Genomic DNA, 21,480 nt, shown 5'->3' on the forward strand with positions numbered 1-21,480 from the left:
CTTCAACATTCGGCGAAAGCGAACGTTTAGAACAAGTGCTGCCGTTGGCAGTGTTACGTGCCACGCCGCACTAATGCCTTCGTGGCGGACGCTCTGCCCTAAGACGCTCACCGGAGCTTTATGTAGACTAGAGACGACAGCAGAACCGCAACGGCGAACGTGACGGTGATAAACTTGTCGCTGACCGTCTCCAGCGGCTTGATCGCGGGCAGGGCGAAGTGGCACGGCTTGTAGTCCTCAGCCAGCAGATGCGGCACCACCGCCGCGTCGTAGAAGTTGGAAACGAACCATCCGTACGGATAGTGCCACCTATGCAGGAGGTGCGAAATGCGCGTGCGCTGGATGCAGAGGAAACCGAGCATTTTGTTGGTGTGCTCCCGCGATTCGGTCATGGAGCTGTAGTACCCGTACGACGCCTGGCAGTCCTGCGCCACGCCGGTGCCCGCCTCCAGCATCGTGGCATAGAGGTACGCAGCCTTGGGCTCGTTTCGGATCTTCGCCTCAAGCACCCATTTCGCCGACTCGTCGGGGTAGCGGTCCATGAGCGCCTCCGCCAGCAGCAGTGGCGACCCGCCCATGGCCGCGTGGCCACTGCGGCGAGCGTAGAAGATGTGGCATTCGGAGGTCACGGAGGACTCTTCATTTTGCACGTACGGTGTGAATATTCCAACGCTTCTCTTGGGCATCTCGGCCAGCGCATTTTTGGATGCCTTACCGGGCACTGCGGCCTTGCTGGAACCCGAGTCGGAGCCGGCCCCTGCCTTTTTCGCGGCGCCGTTTCCATCACCCGCCTTTCGTTGCCCCATCAATTTCTTCGCGTCACCAATCTCACTACTTTTGGACACTCCCGTGGGAGGTGAGGGGATCACCGCCGTGTTTGAGGTTGTCCCCCGACCCGCTGTTTTTACGAGCGTTACCTCGCCACCCACGTAACACAGCTTGTGGTTGTTCTTGAAATGGTTCGCTGCCTCAATGTGCGCCTGTGGGTCGCCCATCTCGGAGAGGAACATGCTCAGCAGCGCGTGGCCCAATTCGTCGCCGTGACGCGCCGCGCGGACGGAGAGGGCCCGGACCACTGCCGGCAGTGGCGCCTGTCTCCCCACCTGCTGGAAGTACGTGAACGACGCCTTGCACCTGTCGATCGACGACGTGTACTTCAGGTCGTACCCATGCAGAGTTAGCACGGCCGTGTTGAACGCGGCCACGATGTTGCCGCTTCTGGCGGCGCGCCTGTAGTATTCCAGCGCCATGAAGACGTTCTTCCCATCTGCGGGCGTGATATCGCTGAGCATCCCCGCATAAGCGTGGCCCATCAGCAACTGCGAATTGGTGTCTCCTCTGTCCGCCGCATCCTGCAGATGCCGTGCAGCTACCGTCGGGTCCCTCGGCTGGCCTATACCGTAACGCGCCGCGTAGTACCGCGCAGTCGCCGCGGCAAGCTGGTTGCTCGACTCCGCTGCTATGTTCAGGTACCGTTCCGCGGCGCGCTCTATATCCGCCCGCGAGGTGCCGTCCAGCTGCAGCTGCTCGGCGGTGACGATAATGTCGTCGCCAATGCGTTCCCCTGGTTGCGGCGAGGCGTCACCGTTCCCCTCGTAATTCAGCAGGTTGATGAGATGGTTTGCCATCGTGAGCGCGGAGATCACCTCGCCACGGTGCGCCGCCCGGGTCCAGTACTCCAGGGCCCTGGGCACATCGATTCCGATGTTACCCGCCTCGTGCCCATTGAAGTGGAAGTCGCCCATCACACGCAGCCCGTCCACGTCGCCCATCAGCGCGAGCTTCTTTATGAACTCCGCATAGCGGCGTGAGCGGTACTCTGCGCTGCCCTCATCGTTAATTACATACATGCGTGTGCGCATCGCAGACTTCGCGGCGTCGAGGACGTACGGCAGCGCTTCGATACACTGGCTCCCCACCGCCTTGGGGCTCCGCTCCACCCCTGAGCGGACATGGATGTCGTCCAGCAGGCGCGACGGCGCCCCGATGCCACTGTACAGGTAGTAGCCGACGGCCAGGCTGGAGGCGTCATCCTCCTTGTAGTGCCCACTCAGGTAGCTCAACAGCGTCTTGTCGTAGTACTCCGTGTGCCGTTTGCGGATGGCGCGGCCGGAAGTTACCAACATCTGGTACACTGTGGAGTGGAGATGCGTCTTCCTCGTCTCCCAGGCGTACATGTTCTCCGCAACGGGCGGGTAGCCGATGCCCGATAGGAACCCCAGTATGGAGTTGCACATGCCGCACGATGACCCGATGCCGTCCGTGATGTAGGCCAAGCTGCGAGCGATGTCGCGCGGCCATCCTCCCGGCAATTCCAGGCGCCCGTTGGGGGAAACAATCCCGAACATGTACAGGAAGGCGAGTAGGCACCGGCACTTCGCCACCAACTTGCTTCGCACGGGCGCGGGCAACGACTCGTACTGCTCGGCAATCTTGTCTAACATGTTATCGACAATCCGGCAGGTGTCGGGGGACCTGAACAAGATCCGGCCCCGTGATGGCGTGGATAGCGCAGTTACCCTGTGCAGCACGTCGTGCACCATCTGGAAGTCGATATTCTCCGCTTTCACGTTCAGCAGCCTCTGCAGCAACCGGTTGGGGTCGAAGATGAGCCCCATGGGGTTGCTCCCGTCGTCATTCAGCGTGCCCGACACTGTGTGGTACAGGGTGTCATTTTTCATCGCCCAGTACGGATGGAACGTTTTGCTTGATTCGAAGAGTATCTCCTCGATCTCGTCTATCTCGTTGGGCAGCGGCAGTGACTGCGCGCCTTCATCACCGGGAGCCGACAGCAGATGCTCGTTGACCACTGCTCTAATCCGCCGGAGCGTCCCCAGGACCCCGTGCACGCGCCACACATGGCGCCGCGACCGCATTGCCATGAACGCCGGTATGCCGTGGTTCACCAGCATACGTCCCATCAGCACATGCGCCAGCCTGATTGTGATTTTGGCGATGTGCGCAGCCTCCGCATCCAGACACTCGTCCAGCGTCATCCGTGGCTTCAAGAGCGGGCGCCTCATGATCATCTTCAGCAGCTTCTCGTCAGTCGTCCCGAAAGTGCTCACGAAGTCGGAAAAATGCCCGATGTTGTCGAACATCTCCTCAGGGTAGTACGATCTATCGGCCCCTGCCAGCAGCCCGTCTAGCATGAAGGCGTAATCCTGATTTACGGGCATCTTATCCACGGACCAGTGCGATATGAGCCGCGCGAACTTGTTGTGCTTGCTGGTGTCCAACGCGACGTGGTATTTGAATATCAGAACTTCATTTTCGTAGTTGCGATAGCAGTATATCAGCTGCTTCTTGAGCTGAGCACCGTTGTACGGCAGCGGCTGCCGGTACACCTTGAATTGCTGCGACAGCACCCGCCACAGGTACGTGTAGGCAGCCTCATTATCCAGGTACGTGGGCCAAGAGGCGGAATCACGTTTGAAGCCCTCATACTGCTTCAACTTTGCCCTGTCGTTGCGCAGCAGCGCCACCGCCAGCACGTGGGCGGTTCCGCCCGCAGGCACCCTCAGCGGAGTGCTCAGCAGCTGGAAATGATTCATCGTGCCATGCGGCATATCCGTGTTGCTGAGCGTGGATTCATGCAGCACCGGTGAATTCAGCAGGTGCAGCATGATCTCCAACCTGCGAGGAACCATCACCGTGCCCCATCGCAGCAGGCGGCCGTTGCCCTGCTCCACCATGTCGAAGCGCCCGAACTCTCGCACTGCGAGACGCGACACCATCCAACTCTCGAATATGCTCCGCTCGACCTCTTCCATGGACGGCTGCAAGTTGTTAGTGGAAATATACGCCAAACTTATAAACACAAATGAGTATACATGTCATACCATCGCATGTGCAAAACGGGTATGATAACAGGAATCACATACGCACATCTCTCAAAAACGCTTTCAGCAGACATAACTAGAGGTAACGCAGTGTATGGACGTGCTGTAGTCCCTGTGTAACCCAGCGAAAGGAAAGCAAAAACGGAGCAACCGTCAATCACACCACGACAACCTACGCATATACGCAATTATGGCAGGCGGTTAGCGAGTGCATATCACGGTATACTCACCTCTACAGGCTCCTGATGGGTCGTAGCTGGCAGCCAACCGACGCTCGCCATTCCGGCGGTGGCGGTGGCTGCCGTAGCCACGTATAACAGCGCTACTACGTTCATGCGCATACACACCTACACATTCTCCACAGTTTTGTGTTTATGTGCAAGAAATATTCATAATAGCGCGCCTTGCCTTCCTGTCTCAGTGTGGTCGCGCAGTGAGTCGGCGCGGCGTTATGGCAATTGCGTCAACGAGGCTCTGTCGATAGACATGGAGTTGCGTTAATAAGATCTATAAATGCTATTTAAAGTGGTTATTCATTGCTGTGCAATAGCAAAGGAAATAGGTGTTGCTATGCTTGAGTCGGTAAGGAGCCAATTCCTAGAGCTGTGCTTTGCTTGTTCAGTCAATACGCTATCGATTAGATCGCCTATAATAGTCTCACGAGAGACACAAACGTCTGAGATGTGTTATCCAGTTACCAACGAACACCTGGCATCGCAAGCCCAGTAACCAAACAAAAAACAAAAAAGGCAGAGCCAATGCACATGTGCATTTAATGCAATCATAAAACGCAATAAAGTGTGATAATACAAATGTTCAAGGCAATAGGTATACCTCCGGCGGGACTCGAACCCGCAACCTTCGGATTAGAAGTCCGACGCGCTATCCATTGCGCCACAAAGGCCTACCCCATGAGGCCTATTTTCATTTTATTATGTAAAAATGAGACGTATATGAACCACATTGATCGTTCAGGTGTGTGCGGGTCGGCAATTTAAAGCGGTTCGAAAATGATCATCGGGACCAGCGCTTCGCGGCGCAGTATGCGCCTCTCGCCGGAGGTTAGCAGAATTCTCTATTTGAGGTGAGTAGAGTGATTCGTCGCGTCGTCATAACTCTCTTCAGGAACCTGCCGTACAAAATCTCCGCCGAGGAGCTATACGACATCTTTGGAAAGTACGGATCAGTACGGCAAATTAGGAAGTAAGTTTTGAACAGAATCTCCGCTACTTGTCTAGCTTTAACTTTCCAATAACTGCCGCCTCAGGGGTAACAGTCCAAGGACTAACGGCACAGCCTTTGTCGTCTACGACGACATATACGACGCCAAGAACGCCCTTGACCATCTGTCTGGATTCAACGTCGCGGGCAGATATCTGGTTGTACTGTATTACAACCCGACCCGTCTCAACAAGCGCAAGGACCTAGACAAGGAGCAGGAGGAACTTGACAGGGTCAAATCCAGTTTGAACATGAACAACTAGTCTTCGGAGCGTATGATCTAGAAGTTTTTATCGCAGATACCAGAAGAAATCTATACGGCAATGACCGAACTGCAACGTAATCTTACACAAAATTCAAGCAAAATAGGTCCTTTTGCGATTAGTTTATTGTATAGTGGCAATATTGGTCTGCTGTAAGTTATATGATCGTGGTGGGATGTCGATTGTGAACACGAACGCAGTGATGACTGTTAAGCAGCTTAGATAGGAATCCCTAATTGTACGATATATATGCATAATGAAAAGCAGCGAACCGAAAACGCAGCATTTCTATCATTTCATCTATGTGAGGTTTAGCTCCTTTAAGACAATATGCCAAATTGCTTTAAATTTAACTACAATGCGTCGTGATAGCGCACGTGCCGTAAGTAAGCCAGTACGTGTTAGCATTCCGGTTGCATTTCACTCTAACGACATTTACACCGATATTACTAACCGTGTTGCGTAGATAGGGTGGTTTAAAATCGGATTAGTTGCTTATACACCAGGCAGCATTACTGCGGAGCCCTAGGGAACGTCGTGAGAATATAGGAGCTTTTAAGAGCAAGCTTTACCTATTTTACACGTCATTAAGATTCGATACATTTACTCATTGACAACCGGACACTTTGCAAATCTGTGTATAATGGAAGGTTGAGGTAATGTGTGTGACCTGTGTAGCGACTGTTGGGATCAAAGGGCATTGACTTTTACCAATAACGCGGATTCCACGCCAGTTTGGAATCGTTTGTTAAATTTAGCAGCTGCTCCGTCGCAGTCACTGCACGGCAGCGGAAGAGCACCGAGCATGGCGACAGTGCTCAGGGCCGGGTTGCCTCGGCTCGGATTGGATCCGGACGAGGACATCGTAGACTACCTAATCGCATTAATAGAAGCAGAAGGGCCGGAAGGATGTGCTGAATGGCTAGAGAGCGCTGCCACTGGCGACCATGGCGACGCCGCTCGTGAACTGGCTGAGGCGGCGTTCGCAGAACTCAGCGGTATGTTTGTTCTTGGTCATACGCAAATTCGCTCGAAGGCACACCGGCTGAGAGTGGAGGTGCTAGAGAACTAATGTCGCCGATCGTAAGTTCCGGGGCAGCTGCGGAAATGGGTGATCCCCTTGACTCTCTGGACGTCGCAATAGATGAGGCAAAGGCGGCAGGTAACGCCACACGTACCACTGGTCCTGGTAGTGGCTGGCAACAGAATAGCAACCTAGACAAGGGTGTTAGACGCGAACTAGTGCAGCGCTATGCCTGCTTCGATCTGCAGACGGTCCACATAGGAGAGGACGGCCAGGTGTGCTCATCGGGCACGACCACGAGAAATGTGGAGAAGGAAGTAGCTATACCCACGAACGACAACGCCGCCAGGGTAGCACAGGAGCAGTATGCACGCCGTATGTCGCAGAAGCAGCAGCACCTGGAAGCTCAGGAGAAACAACGCCAGCAGAAGCTGAAACAGCAACAGCACGATGAGAAGGAACGCATGCGGTGCCAGAAGAAGGAACGTCAAAGGTGATAGAAACCATGTACATATGCCACAAAGAATGTACTATTTCGGCACTGCCTTTAATTTACGTTTGTTTGGATACCACGTGTGGCATCGTTTAATATCGCGCGTATGGGATCACTCCCCACACGATGCAGGCACAAAATGTGCGCGACGCATCAAACGTACGTCGTACATCATGGACGTTCTTCCCAGAGCGGTTTCATCATGCCGCGTTGATTGGCAAGTAGTGCGTGAGTCCCGGTAGTCTCTGGTGTCCATTTCCGACATTAAAAATCCGTGTGCTTGCTCAAAATGTTAATGACGTCAACAATATCATTACTTAAAATCCAATCCTACGTCATCACAGCAGACGTCGCCTTGAAAATCGTCAGTTGCTTGGGCACTATCCCTCCCACGCCTTGGGAAATTCTTATTGGCGATATCTTTTAAGCGTATCAGTCCCCTTCAAGGGCTCTTGACTCGTTACACCGATATTCAATATGGTGATATCATGCTTGAATTGGCTGGCGTTTGCATGGTCGCCGATACGACAACGACTTCACGGACAAATTACCTTTACGCCATAGCCGGACAAGGATTAGGAGGGCACGGATTAATGTTACACGTGTTGTAGTATACCGAGACAAATGGGAAGGCGGGATATCTGCACATATAGAAGTACGGCCAGTGCCACCGGCCAAAACGGATTATGCAATACACAGCTATGGCGAAAACGACCAACATCCCAATTCCAACTGTCACTGGAACTACTGTAAACTCAGTATCAGACGACGACATTTTGGCGGAACCCAGTTTGGATGACCTGCGCAGCGCTGTGCAATGTTCCTGAATGCCAGTGACCAGAATAAAGCGATTCCCGATTCCGCTTGCGTAACTGAATATGTTTACAAGTATCTTCTAATATACATGACAATGTAACGTTGTGTGCTGTTTTTGTTATGATCATGAAAAACCGACCAGGGCGCGCGGAGCTATGAGGCCAACTACTGCGACCCTGAAAAAAGTTAGGGGAAAGAATAGCCGCCCAATCTCCAGCAAATGCCACCAGTGACCAACACTGCTTCTCAGAAACAGCTCCCACCTACATTAGACACGAATTAGTCAAGAATGTGTTCGGCATTGTCACCATCCAACTCGCTGTAAGTCAGCTTGTACAACGTAGCGCTACGAATCCCCTTCGACGCATTATTCGTTACCTTCTGGTGCAATTATTATGTATCACTCTGGATTCTGTAGCATGGTAGAGCCGTTTTCCCTCCTTATGACTGCTCCTTTCTCATACGACACCTTGTTCATTGGCGGCGTTTGTCTAACTGAACTACGCAGTCACAGGCATTTATTGTCAGCATCGTAATAAGCCTCGAATTCGTAACCCCAGACTGAACTCTATCAGCCACTTCGTTGGTCACCGCAAACCTAGTGACCTGGTTATTTCTAACCCCTAAAATAAAAGGTTGCAACGCGAGTGAGCACAATGCCAGTCTGGATGGAGTGTATACATTACCGCATCATATACAGGGCAGTGTAGTTGGTTTCAAAGCACGCTGGCAAAGTTATTCATCAATGTACTTGTTAGCCGTGAATGTAAAGTGTTGTGAATATAATTGAGGGCAATATCCAGAGGTTTGAAGTGGCGACTGGAATTTATCGTAAGTACCTCGCAGCTATGCACCTACTATATTAATTTCAATTTCCAAAATTACTTGCTGATCGAGATAGTTTTGGACAGTCGTATGGTACAATATTACTTCTCGATCGCTTTGGCCTTCTTGTACTCGTAGAGCCTATATAGCTGGGCGGCTTGTACCGTGGAGTTGCAGAGGTGGCATGAGAATAGCAGCATGTTGCGCGGCTTTACGGCGATGGCGAATCGCATGAAGAGCATACTGTAGAAACACAAGACTCCAGTCATGCGCCCAGATATGCGTTCGGGGTCCTTACGCATTTCACTGAGGCCCGCTACTACGAAGCCCCAATTAGCGACAGGACCCCAGAAGTGGGTGGTAAGGAAGTACCTACCAGCAGCAGGCGCCATTGTAACTGCTCCGGCGCAATACACGCCTAGCAGCCGCGTGGGTTTTACTGCGCAACTGTGGTCTCGTTTCAGATGCCAAATGAAGAAGGTGTCCGTCAGCCGATAAATAAACGCAGTGTTATTGCGCTTGGTTTTTCACTAAGATGAATTGCTATTGTGCGCCATATGCTAATTGCCGTCACCGTTGTCTACGCGGCATCAGTAACGCAATGGAGTCCATAGGGTGTGTGGCACGGCGATTCCTGGACGCCTCCAAACTGTGGAGGCGTACACCTCGTGCATTAGGTAACAGCTAATTAGCGGGTGTATGATTGTAATATACCTCATTTGGGGTAGAATCTTGCACGTTATTCGCGCACTGTGCTGCCGTACCGCTTGGCTGTCGACGCAACGCATCCGGGCGACTAACAGAAGTCCATGTTGCACTTTCCAGTTGTTGCGCAATTTGTCAGTTTTATTCGCATAACGTGACGGTGTGTTGACGAGACCATGAGCGGGTTTCGTGACCTGATCGTCCAAAGAGGGTGTTAACCTGGTTTACGGTAGCCCCTGCTTATCTACAGCTAAGCCGCGCACCACTATCTTAGTTTAAACTAATGATTACAGTTTCCTCGTTTATCATGACTCCTGAACAATGGCGTCTATGTCTCGCGTCAGAATAGACCGCTCGTAGTTGCTCAGCCTTTGGTTGACGACGGAGTACAGCAAGTTCACCAGCGCAAGGTAAAGGCCAGCAGCGGAGTTCGCGTTCAGCGCGAGGGTCATGTGCAGCAGTAACACCGGCCACTCAATGCCCCGAGGGAACAACCGCACGAGGTAGTCGTGGTAGTAGGTGAGCTGTACCAGCAGATCCAGCTGCACCGACTTGAATAGCTTAGGGATGTTGTGCAAAGCGTTCCGGGCGTACCCAGTTGCCGCAGCCTGGCTCTCCGTTGCGCGGAACCCGGCTGAGTCCAGCAAATGTTCCACGTCTACCGCGTTAGCCAAGTTCTTGAACAGCATCAATGTGACCACGGTTGCCGCACTTGATAGAGCGCACAGTACGCCTGTAACCACAGAAGCAATCTGCGACGCGTAGGGGCTAATGATGAAGGATGCGGTGTGGTAGTTATCCCTGAAAAAGGCGTATTGCGCCGCAGTGAACACAGCCACCCTTGTGAGCACAGCGGTGTGTACAAGCACGTGAACCACGCTCTTTGCCACATCCAAATTCCAGTAGCCACCCAGAATGCTCGAACCGAGCATGCCGACGGTGTGAGGCACAAATGAAAGCGATTGCGATAGTCTCGAGAATACATTGCCGGCGGGGGCTGGGAGCATGTTACTCCACTGCATAGTGCGTCCGTAGAACCATGCGCGCAAGACCAATTTCAGCGCAGACTCCGCGGAGAGGATGCGTATCATGGACTGCAAGACGTACTCCACAGATAAGTCACCACATTCTCCCTGGAAAGCCCACCGCTTGCGCAAATAATCCATAATGCATGGCATAGAGGCCAGCTTGGCGACTACCAGCGGTAACGTTGACGCACCGGCCATTAGCATAAGCGACAGCGGGCGCTCGCTCTGCAACGGTTTCTGGTCGAGCATGAGCAGCCTCAGCGACGCCAAGAGATTGCCAAGAATGCTAAACGCATTCGGTTGGGGCACAATGGCGCAATATGGCTGCATGTTGCCTATTCGTCGTACAACAGCCGTGCTGACTCGCGGAATAGCAAGCTCGGTCTTTCCTTTCAATTCAGTCCACCTTGAGTCGAAAATGGCAAATGGCGCATTTATGTCGTCAGTTGCAACTTGCCTGACATGAGCGCCTTTGTTCAGGGCATGAAAACCTTGAAATGATGTGATCGCGCATTTGCTGCCAACCACTGGGCTCATCACAGACTCCTGGAAGCTATCGGAAGAGCATTTAAGGAGCCTTAAATCTGAAACCGGTAATTCACTGTGCGAGTGATTTTCATTCGAATAAACATGCGCTTCGTTTTCTTCAGAGTTATACGCATATGATGGTGTCGAATTGTGGCGTATCGTTGATCCGGTTGCAGCCTTCCTTGTTGCGATCCTACTGACCACTGGTGTAGCAGGTATGTTCGCCCTGGCCTTTTGAACCGTCTCTAGCGATTCAACTCCGCGTGTTATGGTGCCCAAGCCATCTGTGCGTGGGTAGAAGATCGCCTGCAATCAATTAGACAGATCAGTTTAGCCGCGGTGTGCCAGCGCGCGTGCAGCTTTGTGGCCACTGTGGCTCTCACACCTACCTTCTGCGACCGGTGAATGTCCTTAGCCGTGGAAGACGCCAAAAACAGCGCCGATAGCGACGTGATAAGTATTGTCCACATCTTTGGCCCGGCCAATTGTGTCCACTGTCTTCAATGGGCGACGAGGGATGCGCTGCGATGTGCGCTGTCAACCGCCCATTGACCGTGCCATATGTTTGTATCCGCCGTTCCACGGCGATGTGTCTGTTTTCAGTAACCGGCTACCCGGCTTAGCCTTTGTTCCCCATCTCTGTCACCGCCCTTGCGCCCTCGCGCTCCTTTAGAAGCATTGATATCCGTGCATCACACCGGCGATTTGTGGTGGCACATAACATTAAATTGCTTGGCACGGCATTGTTTTGACTTTTCAGCATACAGAACGTTCCCCCTAATCTGACGGATACCGCGACGTTGCGTGGCCTTCAGGGCTTTCGGTAAGGAGCGGCGTATTCTAGGGTGAGGGGGCAATTCGTGTATGTTCAAGTTTATGATTGGTAAAAGTGATGCGGGATTAAGTTTGGGCACGTGATTTGTGGCGACGTATCTCAAGTTATATTCGGAGGTAGGGGTTACAACAAGTAACGCCCATATCTGTGAGCCATATAGGATATAAACCGCAGCACACCGGTGTGAGATGTACAACTGAATCGATTATAATCTCTGCAATACTATCTCCTACACACCTGCAGACGATGTCGGCTTTGGGTATGCCGCCGCACCTGTTGGTGCTCTTCCAGGCACGGCCGCCCCTGGAGTACGTGCCGCCGATAGAGAATGGAATGAAGCGTAAGCTCAACGGGATCGCCGATTTCGTAAGCCACTTCTCAAACGAGCACATTCCACCGCCTCCGCCGTTTGAGACCCCTCACCAGCGCGCTGACAGAAGGAAGAGGCAGAAGCTCATAGAGTTCCAGAACCAGCAACGGAAAGATCGCGAGGCGTACGACCCGAAATACGACCCGGCATTAGCACGAGGGTCGACAAATCCGTGGTTGACGCACGACCCTTACAAGACCCTCTTCGTGTCTAACATTCCCTACGAGGTTACTGAGAAGCAACTGTGGAAGGAGTTCGACGTCTACGGGCGCGTTAGGCGCGTTCGCATGATCAATGATCGCCAAAACCGCCCCAGGGGTTACGCGTTCATCGAATACAGCGACGACCGAGACATGGTGAATGCATACAAACGCGGTGACGGCAGGAAGATCAGCGGGCGGAGAGTCATGGTCGACGTTGAGCGCGCACGCACTGTTGAAGGGTGGTACCCGAGAAGGCTTGGCGGTGGGCGCGGCCGTTCGCGCTCCAAGCCTCCGAAGTTCTACGACGGAAAACCGCTAACTGTAGAGGAGGTGGTGAAGGAAACTAAGCCCGTGGTTACGTACACTGATGACATGATGGACGAAATTGAAGAGGGACAGGTTGTGTAGCGTTTCGGAGCCTCAACCAGCTTGTCTAGGATTCACAGATCCAACTCGCCTACCTGCTTCGTCGGCCCGGCTCTTCGGCAAGCTGGCTCGCTAACTTACAACAGTATAACCAGTAATATAAATCAAAAACACTTCCACAGTGCCTATCTCATCCCGGCCAAACGATGTGCATGGCGCGCGCGGTTTTGAGCGTGCAACATCACTCTAAGGAAGCAGACTCTATGTCCGTTGCGTTTTCAGATGAATAAGCTCTGAGTCCGATACAATACCGCGGAGCAAAATGGACATGTGTGACAATGCTGCTGCTCTGAGTGAACGTTACCTTGCTGGAGAAGGCTTCCAGGTGCCTAGCCCAAAAAACATCGACACCACGCTTCAGCTGCCACTAACTCTAGTTAGGCGCGTACCAGTGTCCCCAACAGCAGCTGTATTTGTGCTGCAATACCCGCTAGAATTCGAGGAAGCATTCAGATCCCACGTGTTCGCACATTATTTGTTCCACGGCAGCCACTTCGAGCCGTCCGTGAAGGGGTGTTGGAACGGCAAAGAGGCCCCCGTGGAGGAAGGAAATCATGTAACACGCAAGTATACGCCGGTGTTTGTCGACGTGGATCGCCGGGAAGTCCATTTCCTCATACGTATATATCGCTGCTGCCCAGAGTATTCTGACGGTGGGCGGCTGACGCGGTGGCTCGAGAGCGTCGAACCGCAAGGAACGATACTGCTGAATCCGTGGTTCACAAAGTACGCGCTTGGGGAAAACGGCCTAATAGGCCTCGCTAATGGTGACCCAGTTGAATACAAGACGCTGAACATAGTCGCAGGAGGAACGGGAATAACTCCATTCGTGCGCTTCCTTATACACAACAAAGAAGCACGCGTTAAACTCCTCTACTGCAACAAGACGTTGCAGGAAATTCTCCTTAAGCCGCTCCTAGATCAGCTGAGACGGCGAGGCAACCTTGAGGTGAGATATCTGGTGACTTCCGAGGAGGCTGCCGTCGTTGACAGCTTCATTCCCACTGAGGAAGACGACATCGTTTTCGGAAAACTATCGCGCAAGTATATCGAGGGTTTCTTCGAAAGTGAGGACAGCGTCACAGTATCCTGCGGGCCACCAGGCATGGTGATGACGGTTAAGAAAATCACATCTGAGTTAGGATTACGCACGCTATAGCAGTGTGATTTTAGGGTGTAAATACTCGTCTCGCAACCAAATCACAAAATTTTATGTCGCATACTGGAGAAAGCCATGCGGAAATTTCTGGCGAAGGCTACCATTCTCGCAAGGATGGCGGCCATTAGGCTTAATCGCCCTCTCGCGGCGGCTGGCAAGGATGACAAAATGTCACTAGAGACGTCACTACGTGCAACGGCGCTCTTGCATAAGGTGGTACCGATACTAGAAACTGCTCAGGTGCTGAACCACAAGCGGCCAGTAGCCTCGGTAGGGCGTGCGAATTGCGATGTGGGTGCCGAGGCGACCGGTGGAACAAGTGGCATACCAACGCAGGTGAAACTTAAACCGATTGAAAAGTGCCACAACGTCCGTGAACAGGAGTGGCGCGTGCTCCGACCCGGCAAGGAGCGTGAAACTAGGCACCTGCGTTGGCGCAAGTAATACTTGCAGTCAACTATTATCACCAGAGCTTAAAGCATCACGCCAACATAGCAAATGCTATAATAATTTGCCTCTCTATACTTGAATGGTTATTTTATAGATACGTGCGAACTTTCACTATTCTCAGGGCATTTACGCTTGCCATAAAACGAAAACGTAGCTTCGATTTTTAATGTAAGGCGCAGTCTTCTGAGACTGGGCGTCCGTAAATTGTTATGGCACCAGACAGGATGGCGTCCGAGACACCCGGTAACAGGACTAAGTGTGACCAGCATCCTATCCTAACGGCATAATGGCCATAAGCTATTAAGGCACAAAAATTGGAACTATTTTAACGTAGGCAAAGTGTGCAAAACAACTCAAGGCACAGATTAGTGGCAGTTACATTATTGTTCTCATGGCAGCACGAAATATCCTTGGGTTGCGACGAAGACAGCAAGGATGCATAGAATTTTACGGGCGATCCGATTGCAAAAAACTTACAAACACCACACTTTATCAGAGCTTTCAAAAACGAAAATACATCACAAAAATTTTATATCAATGTGGATATTTATTCCATGCATTTCAGTTCATAACCGCCAGTAGTTCAGTCTCGGTAACCTAATCGTTGTTTGAAAGACTACCGTTTTAGTGAATAATATTCGATACAGACATAGTTTACCTAATAGAATCGATTCATTTTTTTCAAACGCCAATATTCTAGTCCGGTCTGCGTTTCTATAAAAATGACGTCTATCCGTTACTGTTTACGACTAGGAGCCCCATCACTTGTTTGCCTCTACGTGGTCGTCTTTAATGGTTTGGTTTGGGGCGCGCCCCCAACGGATGATAGTGAAAGTACGATAGCTCCAATGGGCGAAAAAATTGCAGGCTATGCCACTAATGCAATTTGCCGTAACAATTTGGAGGCCATGCTATTGCTCTATGTTGATGCGGAGGAGATATCTTCTTCTTTGTATGCCCTATCACTTACAATAGGGGAATCCAACGATTCACCAGAAGTAAAAGCATCACAGCAAAAGGAGTGTGACGAATATAGGGAGAACCTTAAAACATTAATACCCACTCTCCGAGAATACGTCAATTTAAGAGATTTGTTTAATAATTACCTGGCGATTATGGACGAATTTCACGCAGGCGATCTAACATACGAGAGAATGACTGAACTCAGTGAGGCTGTGTTAAATCTGGAACAAGAATTCGAAGGTAAGGAGGAGCTAGCAGAAAACATGATTGGATCAAAATTCGTCGAATATGTATCAGGAAATATACGACAAGTGGAAGAGTTCCTTGCAGAACATAGGGCTCCGGAGTCACTTGAATCAAATAAACCTGCCGAACCAAGTTTGAGAGCAAAAACACCTTCACCAAGTGCAACCAGTCAGAAGGTACCCACGAATGAAAGAAAGTCTGCAGGTGACATGATAAAGACGATAATTGCTATTAAAACGATGACCATTCTTTCTCTAATTGCAGTTCTCTGATTTCAGACATCCGTTAACTCAAATTACGTATGTAACGCATATTGGAAGTATACTGTTTTTAGATATGTCCAATGTGCTTAAGGGCTACGCATGATATGGATTGTTATCGCTTATCCTATACACCCCCCCCTGCACGCTGCTAGTTTTGACACATGGCATGCCACCCTTTCCAAGCGTCTTGCGTGATACACGATTGACGCTGTGTGATGCCGTCCTTAGCTTCTCGCCAGGGTGAGGCAAGCAAACGATTCGCGGAATCCAGCACTCATCTACGTACAGAGCACCGTCACGTCTGTATCTCTGATGCAAATCAATAGCGTGCACGTTCGGAACCTAACTGTGATGAAACATCGCGTCGCTAGGTGACGCAATCTACCGAGGTTATTACGTCATGCACTCAGCAGGAGCCACATTTAAATAACGGGGCGGAGACAGGACCTCTCAAGGGCGGCACTGATATCTCATACAAGTGAGAAGCCGCAAAGTAGCTCACAGTGTGATCTACAAACTGCGCCTATTTACGCGTCTGTTGGACATACGGAAATTGAAACGTCTCACGCTGAAACGCACGCCGCTAACCTCAGCCATGAACGTAATTCAGTAGAAGTCCTTGACTGTGTTCGCGTTCATACTACGGCACCAGCATTGTACATGAATGTTGTTTACATAAACCCAGCAATGTCTACGTTTCATAAATTAGAGATATTCCGTGAGGGTTCGTATGGCGGCCACCGACTGGTGATCCTGCTTCAATCGATTGTCGAACCCCTTGTGCAGTTCAGCTGTGATTGTTATCTAATAGAAAGCCCAAAATCCAGCGAGGTCGTATATTTTTTCCATAATTTGCAGATTCAAACCTTCCAATGCATTGCGGATGTCTGAGCCGGTCATTCCAGCGTGGCATTCCAGCTCCTTGAAACCCACAACCTTCAGGTGCTCTCGCGGGCGCTTGACATCTCTAGAGAGCGACGCTTTCAAGTGTGCTGGGTTGCTAGTTCTCCGTAGATAATAAAGGCCTGTGTACAACATTGGCGCGATTCCCACAAGTACCACTGCGCAATCTTCCGGCTTTTCCGAACATGATTTCTTCCAAGTTGCTTCTGAATTATAAGCAGATAAATACTGCTCAGGGAGTACGATATGCTCCAGGAAGCTCTCGCAACCATCCACAATCCTACCTAGGTCCTCTGCGATTTTTTCAGGTACGGCACGCCTGGCACGCACGACATTCGAAAAATCGCTGTCGTTTATGGGAAACGGGTACTTAAGGTGGTCTATGTTTTGTGTCTTCACATGGTTGTTGAATCTCCCCAGCAGCTCGTTTGCAGGCCACATGTCCTTAAATTCCTGTCGCTCCAGGAACTCTTTCGAAATAAGCTTAACATTCTCGAGAGCTGGCACCTCCGTGAAGCCTACAGGCTTGTCTACGAGAAAGTCGTATAGGGCAGCGCCCATGGCCGCTAAGTTCTTTTCAGCATCGGCTCCCTTCACGGCCAACAACCAGTCAATACCTTCTTTAAGGTTACGAGGGATGTCAGTCAACGAAGTGTACACCATTTTGGGAAGCGCTTCTAAATTGGCCGACTTCTATGAACGTGTTTGAATTTGGTATATTTATAGGCCGATTTGCAAACGACGCGCGTATCTAAATAGCTGTGTCTTAATCGCGGATCAGCACAACAGTGTCGTTGCCGCGTAATACGTACGAACTTATTATATATATAACGACACGCATATAATTAAATAGGCGGAAGATGATGTTACGATGGCAACGAAGCCACCGTGTCTTAGATCCGCATATTAACGTGACATGCATTACGCGGTACGCGAGTCATTGGGGTAGACAAGGCTCGGCGATCACTGGCATACTGAGCGTATATGTGTTGGAAAATTTTTCAATGACTGTATAATTTAAAAATGTTATGACGGATTGCCGGTAGTACGTTGGAGTGCCGATGGAGTCTGCTGGCGGCTGCGTGTTCTCAACACACCAGTAGCCAGGTGGCGACTCCGGGCTCTCATTCTAGTGTCTTCCTCTATTGGTATAATTGTTTATTACTTTGAGTGTTTGCCACAACTTTCGTTTTGAGCGCTTTTCGCTTCATAACAGCTACACACTACGACGTGTGGGTTCATTTGTGTCGTATAACATTTATGCTACCGGATTGTATCGTAACGTGTCGTGGAATGCAGCGTAGTGCTGTGTTTGATACCACTGTGTGTATGTGTGTAAGTACGGTATCCTGGATCTCTGTAACAGTTTGTTTTTTGCATTAATGGTGTGCATTGCTCTGCGGTTGCTTCCTCTCACATCTGGAGACTTCGCCACACGTCAGAGAGCCGTATGAACCCCTTGAATTCGGTACGGACTTAAGCATCGGGATTCCTGAGCTGCAGTTCCGACGCTGTCACTGAGCGTTTGAGCATGACAGCGTGCGCTTATTTGAATTCCAATGGAGGGTTATTCCTCCAGCTCCGGCAGTCACCTTCCCACTGCATCCTTCTGCGATGTTAATCGGCCGACAAGTGCCTGTGTGGACAACGGTGCGGGATTAAGATGCCGACGGTTCACACTTAGCCCCTATAGTGTCACATAATCCTTCACATGTTGTGCATTGACCCGGCAAATTATGTATAACCCAGCAAGGCACTCGCCAGGTACAGGCTTGGGTTATCACCTGCATTGATCCGCAAGATAAAGTGAGGACAACCCAATTATTACATTACCTTCTAGTTGTCAGTTAGGTGGGCCACGAAAGTCGTTGCTTGAAGGAAGTGCAGAGAGTATGGGTTAAAAGTACAAACACGTTACGTTGCAGTTCGTGAAAGCATAATTTTTTCGCTGTGTTATCTCTGGACGGACCGTTTTACAGGGAGTGTACATGCGACCAACTCGACGTGGCGATAAGCGCGGTGCTGAATATCAATAGCACGGTCATTCGTCACTGGAATGATTTGAGTCCTGCGCCGTAATCCGATGTGACTCTCGAGGCGGAGCCGGATTTTCAAAGTGGCTAGTGGCTGGTTTACTTCTTACTGCGTTACGACATCTAGCATCCTGACTCTCCGCATCGCTACGACGAGTAGGGACAATACGATTTAATAGAGACATAATAATATGACCAACTACATATATGATAAATAAATATCTGTGAATAAGGCGATAGATAACATCGTTATAAACATTGTCGTCCGCTTCTATGCGTGCTACTTTTTTATCAAAACCCTCCACGGCACGTTTGGGACGAAGAAAGCTATTGTCAAGACTGCGGTTATTACATTTGTCTTTACGATCCGTATCGTCGGCAGTTGGCCTGTTATCACCGCGAAGATCATGCATACATATTTTACAGCATATACGATAGTTGACGGTTTCGCGAACTGCAACGTAACGTGTTTGTACTTTTAACCCATACTCTCTGCACTTCCTTCAAGCAACGACTTTCGTGGCCCACCTAACTGACAACTAGAAGGTAATGTAATAATTGGGTTGTCCTCACTTTATCTTGCGGATCAATGCAGGTGATAACCCAAGCCTGTACCTGGCGAGTGCCTTGCTGGGTTATACATAATTTGCCGGGTCAATGCACAACATGTGAAGGATTATGTGACACTATAGGGGCTAAGTGTGAACCGTCGGCATCTTAATCCCGCACCGTTGTCCACACAGGCACTTGTCGGCCGATTAACATCGCAGAAGGATGCAGTGGGAAGGTGACTGCCGGAGCTGGAGGAATAACCCTCCATTGGAATTCAAATAAGCGCACGCTGTCATGCTCAAACGCTCAGTGACAGCGTCGGAACTGCAGCTCAGGAATCCCGATGCTTAAGTCCGTACCGAATTCAAGGGGTTCATACGGCTCTCTGACGTGTGGCGAAGTCTCCAGATGTGAGAGGAAGCAACCGCAGAGCAATGCACACCATTAATGCAAAAAACAAACTGTTACAGAGATCCAGGATACCGTACTTACACACATACACACAGTGGTATCAAACACAGCACTACGCTGCATTCCACGACACGTTACGATACAATCCGGTAGCATAAATGTTATACGACACAAATGAACCCACACGTCGTAGTGTGTAGCTGTTATGAAGCGAAAAGCGCTCAAAACGAAAGTTGTGGCAAACACTCAAAGTAATAAACAATTATACCAATAGAGGAAGACACTAGAATGAGAGCCCGGAGTCGCCACCTGGCTACTGGTGTGTTGAGAACACGCAGCCGCCAGCAGACTCCATCGGCACTCCAACGTACTACCGGCAATCCGTCATAACATTTTTAAATTATACAGTCATTGAAAAATTTTCCAACACATATACGCTCAGTATGCCAGTGATCGCCGAGCCTTGTCTACCCCAATGACTCGCGTACCGCGTAATGCATGTCACGTTAATATGCGGATCTAAGACACGGTGGCTTCGTTGCCATCGTAACATCATCTTCCGCCTATTTAATTATATGCGTGTCGTTATATATATAATAAGTTCGTACGTATTACGCGGCAACGACACTGTTGTGCTGATCCGCGATTAAGACACAGCTATTTAGATACGCGCGTCGTTTGCAAATCGGCCTATAAATATACCAAATTCAAACACGTTCATAGAAGTCGGCCAATTTAGAAGCGCTTCCCAAAATGGTATACACTTCGTTGACTGACATCCCTCGTAACCTTAAAGAAGGTATTGACTGGTTGTTGGCCGTGAAGGGAGATGATGCTGAAAAGAACTTAGCGGCCATGGGCGCTGCCCTATACGACTTTCTCGTAGACAAGCCTGTAGGCTTCACGGAGGTGCCAGCTCTCGAGAATGTTAAGCTTATTTCGAAAGAGTTCCTGGAGCGACAGGAATTTAAGGACATGTGGCCTGCAAACGAGCTGCTGGGGAGATTCAACAACCATGTGAAGACACAAAACATAGACCACCTTAAGTACCCGTTTCCCATAAACGACAGCGATTTTTCGAATGTCGTGCGTGCCAGGCGTGCCGTACCTGAAAAAATCGCAGAGGACCTAGGTAGGATTGTGGATGGTTGCGAGAGCTTCCTGGAGCATATCGTACTCCCTGAGCAGTATTTATCTGCTTATAATTCAGAAGCGACGTGGGATGCGTCATGCGCAAAAGATCCGGAAGCTTGCGCTGCCGTCCTCGTGGGAATCGCGCCAATGTTGTACACAGGCCTTTATTATCTACGGAGAACTAGCAACCCAGCACACTTGAAAGCGTCGCTCTCTAGAGATGTCAAGCGCCCGCGAGAGCACCTGAAGGTTGTGGGTTTCAAGGAGCTGGAATGCCACGCTGGAATGACCGGCTCAGACATCCGCAATGCATTGGAAGGTTTGAATCTGCAAATTATGGAAAAAATATACGACCTCGCTGGATTTTGGGCTTTCTATTAGATAACAATCACAGCTGAACTGCACAAGGGGTTCGACAATCGATTGAAGCAGGATCACCAGTCGGTGGCCGCCATACGAACCCTCACGGAATATCTCTAATTTATGAAACGTAGACATTGCTGGGTTTATGTAAACAACATTCATGTACAATGCTGGTGCCGTAGTATGAACGCGAACACAGTCAAGGACTTCTACTGAATTACGTTCATGGCTGAGGTTAGCGGCGTGCGTTTCAGCGTGAGACGTTTCAATTTCCGTATGTCCAACAGACGCGTAAATAGGCGCAGTTTGTAGATCACACTGTGAGCTACTTTGCGGCTTCTCACTTGTATGAGATATCAGTGCCGCCCTTGAGAGGTCCTGTCTCCGCCCCGTTATTTAAATGTGGCTCCTGCTGAGTGCATGA

General features: G+C 50.4%; 12 protein-coding genes across 12 annotated transcripts; 7 read left to right on the forward strand and 5 right to left on the reverse strand.

Annotated features, from left to right (window-relative positions):
* Positions 1 to 107: 107 nt before the first annotated feature.
* Positions 108 to 3,773, reverse strand: BBBOND_0104320 (hypothetical protein, conserved; the record flags this gene model as incomplete). The annotated part of the gene is made up of 1 exon (XM_012910855.1): positions 108 to 3,773. The coding sequence occupies one exon, from the start codon at positions 3,771 to 3,773 to the stop codon at positions 108 to 110; it is 3,666 nt and encodes a 1,221-aa protein (XP_012766309.1).
* A 1,079-nt stretch (positions 3,774 to 4,852) lies between these two features.
* On the forward strand, positions 4,853 to 5,326 carry BBBOND_0104330 (pre-mRNA branch site protein p14, putative; the record flags this gene model as incomplete). The annotated part of the gene is made up of 3 exons (XM_012910856.1): positions 4,853 to 4,926; positions 4,968 to 5,045; positions 5,110 to 5,326. The coding sequence occupies 3 exons, from the start codon at positions 4,853 to 4,855 to the stop codon at positions 5,324 to 5,326; spliced, it is 369 nt and encodes a 122-aa protein (XP_012766310.1).
* An 805-nt stretch (positions 5,327 to 6,131) lies between these two features.
* On the forward strand, positions 6,132 to 6,847 carry BBBOND_0104340 (hypothetical protein, conserved; the record flags this gene model as incomplete). Its single annotated transcript, XM_012910857.1, has 2 exons — positions 6,132 to 6,324; positions 6,363 to 6,847. 2 exons carry the CDS (start codon positions 6,132 to 6,134, stop codon positions 6,845 to 6,847), a joined length of 678 nt encoding a protein of 225 aa, XP_012766311.1.
* Positions 6,848 to 8,585: 1,738 nt separating this feature from the next.
* On the reverse strand, positions 8,586 to 8,876 carry BBBOND_0104350 (brain protein 44-like protein, putative; the record flags this gene model as incomplete). Its single annotated transcript, XM_012910858.1, has 1 exon — positions 8,586 to 8,876. The coding sequence occupies one exon, from the start codon at positions 8,874 to 8,876 to the stop codon at positions 8,586 to 8,588; it is 291 nt and encodes a 96-aa protein (XP_012766312.1).
* Positions 8,877 to 9,494: 618 nt separating this feature from the next.
* BBBOND_0104360 (membrane protein, putative) lies at positions 9,495 to 11,215 on the reverse strand (the record flags this gene model as incomplete). Its single annotated transcript, XM_012910859.1, has 2 exons — positions 9,495 to 11,051; positions 11,135 to 11,215. 2 exons carry the CDS (start codon positions 11,213 to 11,215, stop codon positions 9,495 to 9,497), a joined length of 1,638 nt encoding a protein of 545 aa, XP_012766313.1.
* Positions 11,216 to 11,826: 611 nt separating this feature from the next.
* Positions 11,827 to 12,561, forward strand: BBBOND_0104370 (u1 snRNP, putative; the record flags this gene model as incomplete). The annotated part of the gene is made up of 1 exon (XM_012910860.1): positions 11,827 to 12,561. One exon carries the CDS (start codon positions 11,827 to 11,829, stop codon positions 12,559 to 12,561), a length of 735 nt encoding a protein of 244 aa, XP_012766314.1.
* Positions 12,562 to 12,841: 280 nt separating this feature from the next.
* On the forward strand, positions 12,842 to 13,738 carry BBBOND_0104380 (hypothetical protein, conserved; the record flags this gene model as incomplete). The annotated part of the gene is made up of 1 exon (XM_012910861.1): positions 12,842 to 13,738. The coding sequence occupies one exon, from the start codon at positions 12,842 to 12,844 to the stop codon at positions 13,736 to 13,738; it is 897 nt and encodes a 298-aa protein (XP_012766315.1).
* A 75-nt stretch (positions 13,739 to 13,813) lies between these two features.
* Positions 13,814 to 14,182, forward strand: BBBOND_0104390 (hypothetical protein; the record flags this gene model as incomplete). Its single annotated transcript, XM_012910862.1, has 1 exon — positions 13,814 to 14,182. One exon carries the CDS (start codon positions 13,814 to 13,816, stop codon positions 14,180 to 14,182), a length of 369 nt encoding a protein of 122 aa, XP_012766316.1.
* Positions 14,183 to 14,271: 89 nt separating this feature from the next.
* BBBOND_0104400 (hypothetical protein) lies at positions 14,272 to 14,457 on the reverse strand (the record flags this gene model as incomplete). Its single annotated transcript, XM_012910863.1, has 1 exon — positions 14,272 to 14,457. One exon carries the CDS (start codon positions 14,455 to 14,457, stop codon positions 14,272 to 14,274), a length of 186 nt encoding a protein of 61 aa, XP_012766317.1.
* A 453-nt stretch (positions 14,458 to 14,910) lies between these two features.
* BBBOND_0104410 (hypothetical protein) lies at positions 14,911 to 15,669 on the forward strand (the record flags this gene model as incomplete). The annotated part of the gene is made up of 1 exon (XM_012910864.1): positions 14,911 to 15,669. The coding sequence occupies one exon, from the start codon at positions 14,911 to 14,913 to the stop codon at positions 15,667 to 15,669; it is 759 nt and encodes a 252-aa protein (XP_012766318.1).
* A 795-nt stretch (positions 15,670 to 16,464) lies between these two features.
* Positions 16,465 to 17,226, reverse strand: BBBOND_0104420 (hypothetical protein; the record flags this gene model as incomplete). Its single annotated transcript, XM_012910865.1, has 1 exon — positions 16,465 to 17,226. One exon carries the CDS (start codon positions 17,224 to 17,226, stop codon positions 16,465 to 16,467), a length of 762 nt encoding a protein of 253 aa, XP_012766319.1.
* Positions 17,227 to 20,312: 3,086 nt separating this feature from the next.
* Positions 20,313 to 21,074, forward strand: BBBOND_0104430 (hypothetical protein; the record flags this gene model as incomplete). The annotated part of the gene is made up of 1 exon (XM_012910866.1): positions 20,313 to 21,074. One exon carries the CDS (start codon positions 20,313 to 20,315, stop codon positions 21,072 to 21,074), a length of 762 nt encoding a protein of 253 aa, XP_012766320.1.
* Between the last annotated feature and the right edge of the window lie 406 nt (positions 21,075 to 21,480).

Source organism: Babesia bigemina, assembly GCF_000981445.1.
Source record: "Babesia bigemina genome assembly Bbig001, chromosome : I".
Taxonomy (NCBI): Eukaryota; Apicomplexa; class Aconoidasida; order Piroplasmida; family Babesiidae; genus Babesia; species Babesia bigemina.